General features: G+C 62.8%; 1 protein-coding gene across 2 annotated transcripts in view; it reads right to left on the bottom strand.

The window, feature by feature from the left end:
* The window catches only part of C2CD2 (C2 calcium dependent domain containing 2), a 52,174-nt gene that overhangs the window by 18,683 nt on the left and 21,240 nt on the right, over window positions 1-12,251 (bottom strand). For both annotated transcript variants that reach the window (XM_070073135.2, XM_070073137.2), the window contains 4 exons: window positions 8,626-8,745; window positions 4,314-4,418; window positions 3,650-3,772; window positions 1,093-1,216 (listed from right to left, as the gene is read on the bottom strand). In XM_070073135.2, the coding sequence (XP_069929236.1) occupies window positions 1,093-1,216; window positions 3,650-3,772; window positions 4,314-4,418; window positions 8,626-8,745 (472 nt within the window). The remainder of the gene's footprint in view (window positions 1-1,092; window positions 1,217-3,649; window positions 3,773-4,313; window positions 4,419-8,625; window positions 8,746-12,251) is intronic.

Genomic DNA, 12,251 nt, shown 5'->3' with positions numbered 1-12,251 from the left:
CGGAGGCACCTGCTCCGGCAGGACCAGCAGCGAGCTGAGAACCGTGACTTCCAAGCCTAAACTTGAATTTGGGATGACTGCAACTCCAGGGGCACCTCCCAGAGAACCCTTTTCCCGGCTCCCACAGGACAGGCGGTTTGCGTTTGTGCCGTGTATCTCCTGGGGCTGGGCCACGTCAGTGCCGGCACATCCGCGCCGCCCTTGTGGCCGGCAACGGCAAAGCACCTGCGGCAGCGCACGGCTCAGTGGCTCTTTAAATGGCACCAAGATCATTATCGTCTCTCCGCTGTCGGCTTCAGCAGACACAGGCGCTCCACACCCGACCCCGTCAACAAAGACCTTTTTAAGAAACAGTTATTTCTGCTTCAAGACAGTGCCTCCCCCTGGAGCCCGAGGTGCCGAAGGTACCGCATGCCGCCCGGCGGCCGCCGCGTCCAAACCCCACCCCACACCCGGCCAAGTGCCCTGCACGTACCCTATTACCTGGCTTTCACAGCCATTCAGGGAGAGCCTGGGACCCAGAGGGAGGGGACAACCCAGGAGGGTGAGGAGTGGGCCTGCCCTCACAGCAGGTGTGTACCGGGCTGGGACCCCCACCCCAGCCAGCCGAGCCCCAGGAGCCCACCCGGCCACAGAGCAGCGTGGCTGACACGGCGACAGGAAGTGCACCTGCACAGCCGGCCACGGCGAGCTCTGCCGAGCACGCTGGAAGTCAGTGCAGCCTGCCTGTGCCTTGCGAAGTGGAAGGAACCCCTTCCAACGTTCCCTGAGGGATCTTTGTGAGCCACGGGCCTCTGCCACCCATCGATCTCCCCTGTGGGACCCCCACCCCTGCAGCCAGGGATGCTAATCACGAACTGAGGGCTGCACAGTGCAGAGGGCGGAGGGAGGATGAACGAAGAACCAGTAAGTGGAAGGCACTTTCCAGACTACAGAAAGAGGGCACACGACAGTCCCATCCCCTCTCCCCCTCTTCCAACCAAGGCAGGGGTCTCAGTGCAGACCCCACAGGGGTGCCCGGGCGTCGTCCCAGCCCCCGAGCCCCCAGGCCACGGGGTAGGGGTGACCCCGTCGCGGGCGGCCAGCACCCACCTGAAGCGCCAGCGTCGTTCAGCAGCGAGGCTCGGACGTTCCTCACCAGCAGCTTCAGCTCATGCGCCCTCGGCGGCTTGGGGGGGCAGGGGTCCTGGGCAGCGGCCGGAGCGCGCTGGAGGGTCTGCGGAGAGACACACAGGAGCGGCGGCCCCGGTGGCTGCTGGGCAGCGACCCCTCGCCTTGATCTGTGGCCACATCCCGCGCAGGGCTCCCCGTGTGGCTGCGCTGGGATGCAGGGCACAGTCCCAGGGGTCCACACCATCCAACCCTGCAGGCCCTAGGACAGGGAGGATGTCCTCTCCGAGCTGCAGGTGCCTCTGCCCCCACCCCTGCCCCTTGTGGGCCACTGGCCCGTGGCCACCTCCCTCCTGCAGGCCGGAGCTGACACGCACAGAAGGAGAACACAGGCAGAAGCCGACAGTGGCAGGAGCAGCCGGCCCAGCGACGCTCCCACCCCGTGCCAGAGGGGTGCCAGGACATCTCCCCCGGGCATGGGAAGGACCCACCCCGGACCCCCTGTTTTCAAACCAGGGCTGTCCAGGCAGAGACCTGGGTGCTGACTTGACCCAGAATCCTTTAGGGGGCTGCCTGGGCCCAGAGTTCTCCAGGGGCCCATTTGGAAAGCGGGGGGGGGGGGTCTGAATGCTGGGAGCTGGAGGCACCAGGAAGTGAAGCCCCGGGCGGTCCCGGTGGCCCAGCACAGGGCCTGGGGCCGCCCCGGGTCTGGGCTGGAGCTGGGACGCGTTTTCAGTGTAACTGGACTCTGGGGGCCCCGGTACCACGTCCGGCACTGCTCTGGGTGGGGCTGGGAGTGCGTCTGGACGACGTCCACGTGTAAGTCAGCGGCTGAAGGGCTGACGGAGCTGTCGCAGAGCCCTCTGGGGCACAGGGCGTCTCCCACCCAAGCCTCACGCTCGAACCCAGCTCTGGCTCAGGTGGCTCTGCAGCCTGCCGGCCTCGGACTGACCAGTATAATGGGCAGCCAGGCTATTTGCATAAACTCCACAATTAACAGTACGATTAACCCTGGCGCCAGCACTGTGGCATGATGCCTGCATCCCATATGGATGCCGGTTCAAATCCCTACTGCTCCTCTTCCGATCCAGCTCTCTGCTGTGGCCTGGGACAGCAGCAGCAGATGGTCCAAGTCCTTGGGCCCCTGCACCCGCGTGGGAGACCCGGAAAAAGCTGCTGGCTCCTGGCTTCGGATCAGCGCAGCTTCGACCACTGCGGCCATTGGGGAGTGAACCAGCAGATGGAAGACCCCTCTCTGCCTCTGTCTCTGTCACTCTGCCTCTCAAATAAGTAAAATTTTAAAAAAATGAGGAAGAAAGAAAATGCTTTCACGTCCCTGTAACTTGTTCCCAGACTGCTGGTTACCCAAAGCGGCTTCATTCCTCCTGTTGGTGAAGTTTCTACTGTTCCACCTGCTACTGATGTCTAATTTCGCAATAAATATTTTTACACAAACCCCAGAGCTAGCAAAGATGTAAAACGATCAGTTAAGCCAAGGGATGCTGAGGGCAGGCAGCCCAGGGCAGACGCTCCGCCCAAGAGTTTAGGCAGGGAGTCAGGTGACAGCCTTGTCAGACAGGCGGAGGTGGGCCAGCCGAGTGACGGCAGACAGGCGGAGGTGGGCCAGCCGAGTGACGGCAGACAGGCGGAGGTGGGCCAGCCGAGTGACACTAGACAGGCGGAGGTGGGCCAGCCGAGTGACGCCAGACGGGCGGAGGTGGGCCAGCCGAGTGACACTAGACAGGCGGAGGTGGGCCAGCCGAGTGACGGCAGACAGGCGGAGGTGGGCCAGCTGAGTGACGGCAGACAGGCGGAGGTGGGCCAGCCGAGTGACACTAGACAGGCGGAGGTGGGCCAGCCGAGTGACGCCAGACGGGCGGAGGTGGGCCAGCCGAGTGACACTAGACAGGCGGAGGTGGGCCAGCCGAGTGACGGCAGACAGGCGGAGGTGGGCCAGCCGAGTGACGGCAGACAGGCGGAGGTGGGCCAGCCGAGTGACGGCAGACAGGCGGAGGTGGGCCAGCCGAGTGACGGCAGACAGGCGGAGGTGGGCCAGCCGAGTGACGGCAGACGGGCGGAGGTGGGCCAGCCGAGTGACGCCAGCTGCCCCCGCCCTGCCTCGGCCACAGGGTGGATGCGACAGCAGGCAGGGCCAGGTCCCAGGCTCGTCCACCAGTGTTGCTCTGCGAGCTGCCGGGGCAACGTTATCCCTGGCGGGAGGGGGTCCCAGGCACTGGCTCTCAATGCACGGTGAAAAGTCAACTTTGGGCTCAGGCCAGGCAGAGCCCCAGGGCCTGCTCAGGGTGAGGCGGGGCTTGGCGAGCCGCCCAGTAGCCGCTCACGCCCGTCCCGCGGTGCTGTGGGACGCTGCTTGGACCCCGGGGCTTCAGCCCAAGACCAGGGGCGTTGCTGACCAGCCAGCGTTCACGCAGCCTCTGCTGGAGGTCAAGGGCCACTGGACACACACGAGGGCGCCCCGGGAGCTGCAGGCTGGGTCCCCTAACGGCTCGGATGCAGCCGCACCTGGCGGAGGGTTTACCTGGGCTTCCTTGGCGTCCGTAGGCTTGGCGCTCAGAGCCAGGGACGGAGAGGCAGAGCTGACCAGATGCTTCAGGATGTCCCTGAGCGGCTCCAGGACCGTGTTTGTCTCGAGCACCGGGCCCTGGTGAAACAGGACAAGTTGTCGGCTCCCCCGGGACCGAGAGCTCACGCCGTGGAGGGCAGGGCTACGGCTCTCTCACGCCTCCCAGACGAGGTAGTCCTGGGGTCAGGGCCACGCTGCTTTGTACCCTTGGGACTCCAGGAGATCTTCTGGGGAAGGGGGTGTCGATTTGCTGACTTCAGCAGTAATTCATAGCCAGCACAAAACATGTAACAGTGGGGGTGGCGCTGTGGCGTAGCTGGTAAAGCCGCCACCTGCAGTGCCAGCATCCCACATGGGCGCCAGTTCTAGTCCCGGCTGCTCCACTTCCAATCCAGCTCTCTGCTGTGGCCTGGGAAAGCGGTGGAAGATGGCCCAAGTGCTTGGGCCCCTGCACCCGCGTGGGAGACCTGGAAGAAGCCACGTGGCCCAAGCCAGTCTGGGAGGGAAAGCTGGGGGTGTGTGGAGCCTGCCAGTGCCGGGAGCGAGCTCCCGCGGAGCCTGTCCTCACGCGTGTGTCTCACGCACACCACAGGAAGAACCACGAGAGCCCGGGACCGACCTCCCCCGCGGCTCTGGGCTGCACGTCCACGGACGTCTCGGGCACATTGATGAGGGACCACGTGACCCGGATGTCCTCTCTCTTTTCTTCCAGGTGGAACTCCAGCTGTGGAAAAGAATAAGAGGGTTAGTGGAGATCAGCCCTCTCCCCAGCCTTGCTGATCACGCGTGTGCGTGTGGAAGTGCACACGTGTGCGTGGTATGCGTGCACTTACACAGGCAACCTCAGCCTCCCCCGGGCCTGTCACAGCAGCCGGCGTCCTGCCAGCTGCACCTGCCCGCCCCCACCGCAGCGCTGGCAGCCGAGAGCCGATGCCGCCACACCCTGCGGTCTCTCTTCAAACGCGGAGCGAACGGCACTTTGCATTTTTGCTTCTCAGATGACCGCCAAGGCATAGAGCAGAGAGGGCCCGGGGCGCCTCATCCCCAGCCCTGGACACAGACCCCGCCCCCCAGCCCAGGCCCACACCCCTCAAAGATGGCGCATGGAATCCAGCGGCACCCTACCATCTCCTGCCTGGGCCACTTCCACAGCCCCAGAACCAGACCCCTGTGTCTCACGGCGCCACGTCCAGTCCCGCCCATCTCGGGGCGGCAGAGCTGTGGTCCCCACGACCTGCATGCCCTCCTCCCAGGAGCCTGTGCATACGGGACCTTACCAGCCTGGGGGTCCTGCGGCGGTGGTCAGGGCGAGGACTGGGTGGGGCCCTGGGTTCTGCAGGTGGCCACAGGGCAATCGCCAGAGCCAGCCAGGGAGGTGAGACTGGGGAGTCCAGGCTGGGGCAGAGGGTGGGGGAGCGGGGCTGCCACGACCACTCATGCCAGCTCAGGCCCCACAGCCCCGAGGAGCTGACTCCCACCCACCGTCTCAGCTGTGGGATCGGCTGTCCCAGCTCCACGGTACCCGTCTGGGCCATGGGATCAGCTATCTCAGCTCCACGGCAGCTGTCTCAGCTGTGGGATCGGCTGTCCCAGCTCCACGGTACCCGTCTGGGCCGTGGGATCAGCTGTCTCGGGTCCACAGTTGCTGGTGACCCCGGCGAGGTAGCCTGACGCTGCATAGCAGGGCCTCGGTGCCTGCCTGCCCTGGTCCCACGTCACCACGGCAGCACGGGTGTAAGGAGGGAGGCCAGGGCAGGTCACTCACTACGCTACATTGTTATCGTCCTGTTATTCACTGTTAGTCTTTGGCAGTGTCTGATTGATACATTCACCTGTACCCTAGGGGCGTGTGTCTAGGCTGACCTCGGAGGTCGGGTGTGATGCTGCCCGTGGCCCGGCGTCCCCCGTGGGTCAGGGAAGTGTTCCCCGTGGAGGCAGGGACGGCTGTGTCCCTGTGACCTCCTGATCGAGGACTGCCCACAGTAAGCGTGAGAGATTGCAGTGTGTGCTTCTGTGTGACACGTGTGACGTCTGCGGGGAGGGTGCTGTCCGTCTCTGTAGCAGCAGACGGGCCTGGTCCATCCTCAGGCGGCTCCTCCTGGATACTCCCTGGGCTCCCGAGCGGCTGGCGCTCCCGGGCCTGCCTTGGGCTGCTGTGAATCCAGCCTGTGTCCCTCGCTCTGTCCCTGTACCTGGTTAGCAATTTGGGGACTGACCCAGAGCCCTGCTGCGTCCTCGGCAGGGAGGAGTCCCGTAGGCTGTTGTGATCAGGCACATGTTTTTAAAGATTGATTGATTTGAAAGGCAGAGTTACAGAGAGAGAGAGAAAGGTCTTCCATCCGTTCGTTCACTCCCCAAATGTCCACAGCTGCTGGAGCTGGGCCGATCTGGAGTCAGGAGCCAGGAGCTTCCTCCTGGTCTCCCTCGTGGGTGCAGGGCCCGAGCACGTGGGCCGTGCTCTGCTGCTTTCCCAGGTGCATCAGCTGGGAGCTGGATCGGAAGGGGAGCAGCCGGGACTTGCAGTGGCGCCCATATAGGGTGCAGGTGCGTAGGTGCTGCAGGCGGCGGCTTCACCCGCTGCGCCACAGCGCCGGCCCGCCTTTGGTCTCGACACAGAAGAGGCCGCTGCTGCTGGCGGAGCCTCGCGGTGGCCTCTGGTCCCAGGCAGGGGCCGCCCTGCTTCTCCAGCGCTCTTTGCCTGGAAGCTGCCCAGAGGTGGCCGCAGTGGGAACCCCCGTGCGTCCCTGCCGCCGCCTGCCTGGTGCAGTGGGGCACAAGCTAGTTCCCTGGGACAGCGGGGCGAAAGCGCTTTATTCCTAGAATTTCCTGGAAGGCAGCCCTGTTCTCAGCCTGCTTCTAGCAGGCAGTGAGCGTCTGGGGAACTGAGTCTGAAGTCTCGCCCTCCCCGTCGCGTGGGGCGGGGGTGGGGCAGGAGCAGGCGGAGTTGAGATTTCTGCTTTAGAAAGAGGCCCCTGAGGGGCTGGTGCTGTGGCACAGTGGGTAAAGCCACCGCCTTCTGCAGTGCCGGCGTCCCACGTGGGCACCTGTTTGAGTCCCGGCTGCTCCTCTTCCCATCCAGCTCTCTGCTGTGGCCTGGGAAAGCAGTGGAAGATGGCCCGAGTCTCTGGGCCCCTGCACTGGTGTGGGAGACCTGGAGGAAGCTCCTGGCTCCTGGCTTCAGATCAGCTCAGCTCAGGCCATTGTGGTCACCTGGGGAGTGAACCAGCAGATGGAAGACTCACTCTCTCACTCTCCCTCCCCCCCACCCGGCCCCTGCCTCTCTGTAACTCTGCCTTTCAAATATATAAATAAATCTTAAAAAAAAACAAAAACAAAAACACAGAGCCTGAGCCAGCAGGGAAGGGGGTGTATTCATTTGCTGCTGTGACAGATGATGGTCAGCGCAGGTTCCGGCAGCCCAGTCTGGAGGCCGGTGTGCGATGCCTCCACGGGGAACACTTCCCTGACCCACGGGGGACGCCGGGCCACGGGCAGCATCACACCCGACCTCCGAGGTCAGCCTAGACACACGCCCCTAGGGTACAGGTGAATGTATCAATCAGACACTGCCAAAGACTAACAGTGAATAACAGGACGATAACAATGTAGCGTAGTGAGTGACCTGCCCTGGCCTCCCTCCTTACACCCGTGCTGCCGTGGTGACGTGGGACCAGGGCAGGCAGGCGCCGAGGCCCTGCTATGCAGCGTCAGGCTACCTCGCCGGGGTCACCAGCAACTGTGGACCCGAGACAGCTGATCCCACGGCCCAGACGGGTACCGTGGAGCTGGGATAGCCGATCCCACGGCCGAGACAGCTGCCGTGGAGCTGAGATAGCTGATCCCATGGCCCAGACGGGTACCGTGGAGCTGGGACAGCTGATCCCACGGCCGAGATGGCTACCGTGGAGCTGGGACAGCCGATCCCACAGCTGAGACGGCTGCTGAGTGACTAACGGGCAGGAACGGACACAGTGTGGACACTGGACGGAGGGAGAGCAGTTTCGTCACATACTCAGAAGGGCAAGCAGTCTCAAACTCAGCCACTGTTTAGGAATTTTCCGTGCACCATTTTAGACGGCAGTTCACCTGGGATAACAAACCCCAGAAAGGGAGCCACAGGTGCGGGAACCGACTGTGCTGCTGGTCGACGTATGAGAACAAGAGGTTCTGCCAAGGTCGACGTTTTAAAAAACCAGACAGAGGCGTGCGCGGTGCGGGATCGGCACGGCGTGCGGAGCAGGCGGCCGAGGGCTGGGCCTGGCGCTGGGCTGCAGCCGCCTCCCGTCAGACGCCTCTCGGCTCACTCTGCCGACGGAGCCCCCGACTGGCTGAGGGGCCGCGAAGGCACCGAGTTCTTACGTGAATGTCCGTAGTCTGTGTGTGTGGCTGTGTATGTATGACTAGGTATGTCTGTGTGTATATGTGTCTGTGTATATGTGTGTATACGTGTCTGTGTATATGTGTGTCTCTGTGTACGTGCACATATGTGTATGTGTTTGTGTGCGTATGCATGTATATTTGTATGTGTTCTCCATGTACATGTGTATGTCTCAGTGTGTGTATGTGTGCATGTGTGTATGTGTCTCCATATATGCATATGTATGTTTATGTGTGTATGACTGTGTGAGTCTGTGTGTCTATGTGTGTGTATCTGCATGTGTGTCTGGTGTGTGTATCTACATGTGTGTCTGAGAATATGTGTGTGTATGTGTGTATGTCTGTGTGTCTGTGCAAGTCTGTATCTGGGTCTATGTGCGTGTGTCTGTGTGCACATGTGTCCATGTGTGTCTGTGTCTGTGTAAGTCTACATCCGTGTCTGTGCCTGTGCATGTACAGGGAGGGCGTTGTCCCACTCTGATTTCCGGCACAGGGCACACAAGCACGCGTGAGCGAGCCCCCCACCGCAGGTGCCCGAGAGCCGTTCCCCCCACCTGCAGATGAGCCGGGGAGAGCCGCACGTCGTAGAGCCGGCATCCTGCGCTCTGGGCGGGGGCGGGCCCTGCGCTCACCAAGAACTGCACGCTGTCGGCCACCGCGTGACAGGTCACCACCTGCAGGAGACAGGGCGAGGTTACTGAGCAGTCACAGAAGAACGCAGCCGTGCCAAAGACGGACGGCACGGCTCATCAAGGCTCTGCAAGTCGGGGACAGCGTGACGTCATGACGCAGGCATGGCTCTGACATCAGTCGGAAGGCATTTAGGAGGGGTGATCTTTACAGCTAACGCGGCCCAGAGGACATCTGCCTCCTGCCAGGGCTCCCTCACTGGAGTGGACCTCCTACAGCAAGCGGCTAGCCGACCCCGGCAGCGGGCCGAGCCAGCACAGTGGCACAAGGGTGAGGCCAGGTGCCAGGTGTGCACCGGCGGGCAGAGGGAGAGGCGCTGGTGCCGTCGGGAGGCTGAGGGTATGAGGCGGCCCGCCCCTCTCCCTAGGGAGCGGCTGACCCCACTGCGCGAGTGCCTGGAAGAGGAGGAGAACATTCTTCAATCCCCCAGTGGATTTATCGGAATCTAAAACACTAAGTGGAAAAGATTATCAAAATAATTACGTTGCCCGAGTCTGCGATTCCAGCAAGTTCAAGGCTGGGACATTCTCCCTTCGCCTTTCTCGTCTCCCGGTGCCCCTCACCGTCACCGTCACCAGCCCCGCCAGCTCCGCCCTCGGCAGCTCTCCCCAGGGCAGCACCGGCTCCCCGGCCCCCATGCCAGGTCCCCATGCCGAGCCCCCGGCAGAGGGCACTTTCCCACGTCCACGGTGGAACCCTCGACGACCCAGATCTAGAACTAGAAAAGCTGCCTCTGTCTACATCAGCCGCAAGGTGCACGGTCGCCGCCGTCACCCGGCCCCGAGCGACGGCTCCGCAGGGGTCGGCTACAGATCTGCATCACCTCCTGAGGTCACAGGCCACCGCCTGGGTAAGCCACGTCAGCCGTCATGGAGGACACTGTTCCCACGCCACGCCACGGGGAAGCCACCGCCCGTGGCAGCAGCCGCACGAAGCCAACCAGGCGCTCGCTGGAGCCCCGCGCCTGTTTTTCTGCAACCTTCCAAATTAACCGACCGGAGTCTCACTGAGAAAACGCACTTACCTGGTGCCTTGAATGGGGAGAGGGAGTTGGGTTTCCCTTTCCACTCAGCCCCACAGAAAGCCCTGCCCCTCGCCCCCACCCCGTTTGTCCGCAGAGACCGGAGCACGTGACTGACAGCCAGTAAACAAGCAAATACAAGGAAGGCCTTGAAAGAGTCATGGCCAGGACCACGCCCTGGGGCACCGGCCCAGCCCTAAGAAGCACCTGCCCCAGGGACCGCCCTTTCTTTGCCCCCCACAGGTGCATAGCTGGAAAAGCTCATCAGAGACCCCACCGGCACCTGCCTCGGCACGGACGCAGCCAGACAGGGCCTTTCCTGAGCTCGTCTGCGTGCAGGGTCGGGCACAGGGCCAGCCTGGGCCTCCAGCGCCCTGCGGACACCAAGGGCCCCATTTGGCAAATGGAACCAAATGGAAAGGAGGCTTTAAAGACAAGTAATCTGCTTTTAGCGTATTAAGGCGTTATCCACAATGGGGCTTAAACTCTCCCAACCCACGCTGCAGGTCCGCTCGTGCGCGTGAACAGCCAAGGGTCAGCATCTCCAACACGACACTCGGCAGACCCAGCGGCTCCATGTGGGCGCCCCCCAGGGTCTCCACGGCCAGGACCTGCTGGCCTGGGGCCCCGAAGCCTCCCGTGGTGTCAGCCCTGGATCTTCCAAACTTAAACACGAGCGAGGTCGCGAACCTGTGGCTACGACACGGGACTCTCTGAGGTCCCAGGAGTGCCCCAAAGCAGGGCTCCGTGGAGCCAACATCTGCCTCCTTGGGAGAAGCTCCCTTGAAAGCAACCAGCCCTCGGTCTGCTTAATGCTTGAGATTCTTTTTCTTTTGGAAGGAACTTTCGAATTCCATAAACCATCTCAAAGTCAAGGAATGGAAGGCTGAACTTGGAATTCCAGATGAACACCGCTCTTCTCCAGGCAAGTGTTTTACGGCAGGTGTGCCACACGTGGTGAGGTCTCGCAGCTGGGCTGGCCGGGGTCAGAGGGGACCCCTGGGCCCCCCCTTGGATCGAGATGGGGGGGTGTCTGATGGAGGCCCCATGAGAACCGGCAAGTGGGAGCTGAAGGTGACCAGTGCTGCCTTTATGACAACCTGCGACCCAGCAGACAGCTCCGACCTTGAAGCCCCGTTCCTCTGGGCTCGTGGGCCAACCCAAAGTCCCTGGGATCGTCTGGAGCCCGGCACCCCAGGCCGAGAAGCCCCAAGGTTGTGGGCCAACCACAGAGCCCCTGGGATAGTCTGGAGCCCCAAGGACATGGGCCAACCCAAAGCCCCTGGGAGCGTCTGGAGCCCGGCACCCCAGGCCAAGGAGCCCCAAGGTCGTGGCCCAACCACAAAGCCCCTGGGATCGTCAGGAGCCCCAAGGTCGTGGGCCAACCACAAAGCCCCTGGGATTGTCTGGAGCCCCAAGGTCATGGGCCAACCCAAAGTCCCTGGGATCGTCTGGAGCCCGGCACCCCAGGCCGAGAAGCCCCAAGGTCATGGGCCAACCCAAAGCCCCTGGGAGCGTCTGGAGCCCCAAGGTCGTGGGCCAACCACAGAGCCCCTGGGAGCGTCAGGAGCCCCAAGGTCGTGGGCCAACCACAAAGCCCCTGGGATCGTCAGGAGCCCCAAGGTCATGGGCCAACCACAGAGCCCCTGGGATCGTCAGCTCCCGCCTGCGTTCCCTCCAGCTGCGCACACAGCAGCCTCGGCTCCTCTAGACTCCTCCAGAGAACCGGAATCACCTAATTCCTGTGTCTCCGCAGGAACTGGACCACAGCTGAGACAGTGCAAGGCAGAGTGGCTGGGGCTGGCCACTTCTCACACCGGGAGACGACGGCCCAGGAAGAGCCCCTGCACGGGTCGCTCACGCTCCCTGCTCCCCCGCCCCCCGCGGCTGCTCTTGGTGCAAATGCATCGAAACTGTTCTTTCTACCCTGCAACAAATTTCTCAGTTTCAAAGCAAAACCATCAGCGCTAACTGTCCTCAGAGCAACTCCAAGGTCAACCCCACCTGCAGGACGCATCTTGGAAAGGCACTGGCCCAGCGGCCTGGGATGGAAACTGCTGGAAACAGAAGGTGCTCAAGGAGCCAGCACTGTGTGTAGCAGGTAAAGCCGCCACCTGCAACACCAGCACCTGCAGCGTTGGCATCCCGTATGGCTGCCAGTTCGAGTCCCGGCTGCTGCACTTCTGATCCAGCTCCCTGCCACTATGCCTGGAAAAGCAGCAGAGAATGGCGTAAGTGCTGGGGCCGGCGCTGTGGGGCAGCGGGTTAACGCCCTGGCCTACAGTGCCAACATTCCATGTGCGTGGCGGTTCTAGTCCCGGCTGCTCCACTTCCGATCCAGCTCTCTGCTGTGGCCTGGGAAAGCAGTAGGAGATGGCCCAAGTCCTTGGGCCCCTGCACCCGTGTGGGAGACCCGGAAGAAGCTCCTGGCTCCTGGCTCTGGGCGTTGCAGCCATCTGGGAGTGAACC

This window comes from Oryctolagus cuniculus, chromosome 4 (genome assembly GCF_051225735.1).
Source record: "Oryctolagus cuniculus isolate XC-2025 breed Fujian yellow rabbit chromosome 4, ASM5122573v1, whole genome shotgun sequence".
NCBI lineage: Eukaryota > Metazoa > Chordata > Mammalia > Lagomorpha > Leporidae > Oryctolagus > Oryctolagus cuniculus.
This window is presented reverse-complemented; position numbering and strand designations above follow the sequence as displayed.